Consider the following 4,529-nt stretch of genomic DNA (forward strand, 5'->3'; position numbering starts at 1 on the left):
GCAGATTTAAAATGACAAGTTACAGACGACTTATTATACCTAACCGGTCAGCAATGAAACCAACACTTATTGAGGAGTAAACCTTTAATGCAAAATAGCTATGTAAAAATTAACAAAAAACCATCGTATAAACCATGATATTTAATAGGTTTTACTTCATTTATACATTCATTATCTACGTCTCTGAGCAACTTGCACAACTAATATTTAAAACATTGTGGTGTCGGTTTTCAATTATAGTTACAGATGGATTTTTAGCATATATCTTAAATGTCCAGTTGATGCTCCATACAAGTAGCCTTAATTATAAATTGGCAGCAGAAATACTTATGTGCAAAACTCTAAAGCTTTTACAGACTGTGTAAAGCTTCATTCAGCTTAAGACCTGCATCAGTCTTTCCGCCACACGACGCATCGTACACATCATGTTGATCGATATGCTTGGCCCTCGCTCGAGTTAGAAGGTCATTGTCAAATGTCACTTGATGTTGGAATGCTTATTAATATGTTTGGGTTCATGGGCTCGGGGTGTTCCTCCCTCGCACGGCCACGCTGAGCTGCTCCGCCTGCGCGATGGTGTCGGGCAGCTTGAGGTGCAGCGTCTCCGGCGTGAGCAGCATCAGCAGCCCCGCCGTGCCCGCCATCGTCCCGAACAAGATGTACGGCAGTGACTTCATGTACAGCATCTACCATATCAATTAACAACATAGCACCAGAATACTTCTAGTGCAGAGAAAACGTCGTCCTTTTTTCTCATCTGGATTATTCTATTTATGAAATAATTTTTAAAGTGTTATCTTTCAAACCGTTATCGACTCAACTCAAGAAACGAGTGACTTCTAGACAAATAGCAAATCAGAATTAACCTCATTACATGTTAGCACTCATAAGACGTTTGTAAGACCATAGTATTATGTGTAACATAAGTTAATGCCGTTTTTTATCTTTGTTCAAGACCAATTTATTTAGGAGTTTCATCAACTTACGCCTAAAATTGTAAAAATAATTTAAGGTAATAGACCGACCAACCAACAGAGGCGTCTGCGGCGCGGCCATGGAGCCGATGCGGCCCGTCATGGAGCAGAAGCCCATCAGCATGTGGCGCGCCTGCGTCGGGAACAGCTCCACCGTGTAGATGTAGATGCCGCAGAAGATCAGGCTGATCATCATCTTGCCCACCAGCGTCAGCAACATTATCAACGTTGCTGAAACATCGGAAAATATCACATAGAATGCAATTTCATTCATGGAATTTGTTCAATAAGCAGGTACTACTGCAAACTTTTCCTCTTTACCGCTTAGATCTGCTGCTAAAAAAAAACCCTTACAGTTTTTTTTTTTTTTTTGGAAAAAGCAAAATTATATATTGCTATATTTTAGGCCAACGGGCCAGTGCTCTATTTTTGAAAAAAAAAGCATTAAATTCAGAGGTAATAAGGTGGAAATGGCTCCGATGGTATCTACACAGGCACGCGAAACTGATAGGTACTAAGTAATGTTATAATATAAAGATACTAACGGTCAGCTGTGGCAGGTAGCATGAGAAGTGATGTGCCGCACACAAAAAAACTTGTCATAAGAGAAGCCTTTCTTCCAAATCGGTCAAGTGTTGCGAAGCCGAGCAATGAGCCGGGAATCTCCACGAGTGACGTCAGTATGTAGTTCTTGTACTTGTTGCCCATCAGAGACACGGAGTTAATGGACAGCCCGTAGTAGATCATGGTCACGGAAATCCACCAGAACGATACCACGGCCATGCGGCCCAGGATGGTCTTGGACCTCAGCACCTGCCTCAGCAGCGACGGCTGCTCCGGCTCCGGCTCGGGGAACGCACTCGGTCGCGGGTTGTTGCTTACAGTGTGTAACCTCGGTGTACTGGTTAGTAACATTAGTGTTTCCGGTAAGAGCGTCACGCGGTTGTACCGCGCAATTTTGAAAATGATTCTTATCGCTTCATCTCTGCGTCCCTTGGCTATGAGCCAGCGTACACTCTCCTCTACGAAGAAGCAGTAGAATATGAACAAGAAGGAGGGAGCGAAGATGACGATGGTGTACGTCCGCCAGTAGGGGATGGCCCAGGCGCACAGCGCGGCGATCACCTGCCCCATCGCGAACGTGCACTGAATCACGTTGCCGCCTATCACTCTCTTCTTAAGACTTACTACTTCTAATGCTGAAAACGTGAAAAATAGTAGTCCATTAAAAACAAAGATTAGTCACTAGTTTGATTTGAATCTTGTATGTTAAGAAAAAACCATATTTACAACGGGACTCTTCTTAGATCATTCGGAGCGGACGTAAAAAGAACATATAAAATTCATGTAAGTACCCATAATGAAAGCCGTGCTGTAAGTGCCATTCCCGACGAACGCCTCGAGGAGCTCCAGCACCAGGTACAGGTAGTAGTTGTGACAAAAGGCTCGGACCACCCCCACCAGCGCCGGCGCCACCGCCGTGCCGATCAGCGCCAGACGACGACCAAACCTGACCAACACTCACTCTCATCATACAGCGTTTTGATAATATCAGTCTGCCATTCTTGACTGATTCTGAATTTCTTCGCGTAGTATAAAAATCTTTGCCTTATAGCCGTATTCGGCGACAGCGACTATGTAACTATACGGGGACTAATGTGTTCAGCTCGTTCGTGGACAGGCTCATCATAACAGGGAAGGAACAATAAACGCTACAATTTATTTGCACTTTAGGAACACAACTCTCATTCAATTTATTTCAGAATTTTATGTAATACTAACTTATCTGAGATAACCGCGGTGAAGGGAATGGCGATGAACACGCCGACGTTGTGTATGGTGCCCACCAGCGTGCGCTTCCACTCCTGGCACCCCAGGTCATACTGCAATATCAACAAATTACCACGGAAGAACATCCTTGCGTCTCACATCAAAAAAATAGTCTACTCCGTCAGGCACTGGACGGAGTTATTTATTTATTCATACATTTAGCACATGACATCCTAACAATTTTCCTGTTGAACTACCCAAAAAGGGGAAAACTACCTACTTATACAATAAGTGAGTTCACCTCAGGAACGATTGTATAATGATTCTCGTAAACCCAGGAGTAGCAGCGGCGGGTCTTGTTGGAGAAGCTCTGGGGCTCGCAAGTGGACCCGATGGGCACCTTCTGCCAGCAGTCGTACCCCGTCGATGGCAATGCAAACTTTCCCCAACCGTTAGGGTCGAATTTCTCTGGTGTAGACTCGCATGCTGGCACTCTACACCTGCGCAATTTTAGCAAATCTGTTCCTATGACTGTTAGCGCAAGTAAAAAAATAAAAGATTTGAGTAAGAGTAAATATTTAACAATATCAAGAGTGTACAAGTACGCAGCTCTATAGCATCAAATCTTTCACAGTCCGGGTAGATATTCTTGGCAAGCATTGGCCACAAAGCAAGTTAAGCTCACCTGTATGCGACGCTGCCTGCATTGAACACGTATTGGCAGTTGTATATACTGGTGAAGATGATGGCGACGCACAGGTAACAGAACACGCACAACTGGTATCGTCCGAACTGGCCCAGCTCCCGCAGTATCTCGTCTAGGTCTATCTTGGGTTGCAGCTGGTCGGGCATGCCTCCTCCTGCAGAACGATGTCACGCTACCGACTGCACGAATGGAGTATTCGATACCATCACATTGTAAAACTGTGTTGCAAATAGCATTTACATCGAAAACCACGTCTGATTATTTGTGAGCCCTTTGAAGGTCATTTTCTGTCAAAGTGACATGGGCGTTGCATAGGCTGTGATGGTTTATGCCACCTGTTTCAACAAGAAGGTTTTCCTAGAATTTCCTCATTTCTGGTTTCGACTTTCAGACTAACTATGAAATTGATTTTTTAAGGTTTACCCAATGTGGAAACCCCAATCCACTTGCATAATTGATCAACAAGGATTTTTACTTGGAGGTAATTTAACTCAAAAGTATACACAGTTGAATATTCAATAAACACACGAGCTTTCTAAAAACAATGCATTTAATAATAATAAAGGCACTTAGACGGGATTACGGTGATAACAACCGCTCCATTCACACTCAGTCATGAGTCCACATGTTATCTATTGAAATCTCTATTAAGAACTATGAGATGCTTATAAATTGCCAGTACTCCTTATTCTACGACCTTCATCCAGCGTTGTTTATTGCAGCAGGAATAGTCTGCACCTATATTATCATATTTACCTATAATTTCAATTCGAGTGAAAGGAGACGTCTGATATCAGCTTGGCTCTTTACCTACACATTAGCACAATTTATTATTATTTATTTATTTAGATTATAAAGATTAAAAAGAACATCACCGTAAAGAGCTATTTATTATATTCTGATCACAAACTGGATTATACTTCTTTGGTATCTGGGATGTGGGTTTAGACGTGATAAATCATTATTAAATTGTTAGTCCTATTGCAACAATGATGAAGTTGCTTGTGGCGTCGCGTGCGCACGCTGAGACGTACTGACGTCACAACACGTGGCTCTCATAAATGAAATAAAACCAATAA

The 4,529-nt window shown here is 42.8% G+C and overlaps 1 protein-coding gene across 1 annotated transcript; it reads right to left on the minus strand.

Moving 5' to 3' along the window:
* Window positions 1-66: 66 nt before the first annotated feature.
* Window positions 67-3,700, minus strand: LOC124633861 (organic cation transporter protein-like). Its single transcript, XM_047169229.1, has 7 exons — window positions 3,430-3,700; window positions 3,046-3,244; window positions 2,757-2,857; window positions 2,330-2,484; window positions 1,520-2,173; window positions 1,026-1,205; window positions 67-686 (listed from the first exon to the last, which is right to left on the minus strand). Exons 1-7 carry the CDS (start codon window positions 3,594-3,596, stop codon window positions 472-474), a joined length of 1,671 nt encoding a protein of 556 aa, XP_047025185.1. The 5' UTR covers window positions 3,597-3,700; the 3' UTR covers window positions 67-471.
* Between the last annotated feature and the right edge of the window lie 829 nt (window positions 3,701-4,529).

Source organism: Helicoverpa zea, chromosome 10 (assembly GCF_022581195.2).
Source record: "Helicoverpa zea isolate HzStark_Cry1AcR chromosome 10, ilHelZeax1.1, whole genome shotgun sequence".
In the NCBI taxonomy this organism is placed as follows: domain Eukaryota; kingdom Metazoa; phylum Arthropoda; class Insecta; order Lepidoptera; family Noctuidae; genus Helicoverpa; species Helicoverpa zea.

Excerpts from the sequence above, each read along its gene's own strand:
- LOC124633861 (XM_047169229.1), bottom strand. The coding sequence starts at position 3,596 with ATGCCCGACCAGCTGCAACCCAAGATAGACCTAGACGAGATACTGCGG. Across the intron at positions 2,174-2,329 it reads CAGCACGGCTTTCATTATGG|CATTAGAAGTAGTAAGTCTT; the intron begins GTACTTACATGA and ends TCACGTTTTCAG. Across the intron at positions 687-1,025 it reads GCAGACGCCTCTGTTGGTTG|ATGCTGTACATGAAGTCACT; the intron begins GTCGGTCTATTA and ends TTGATATGGTAG.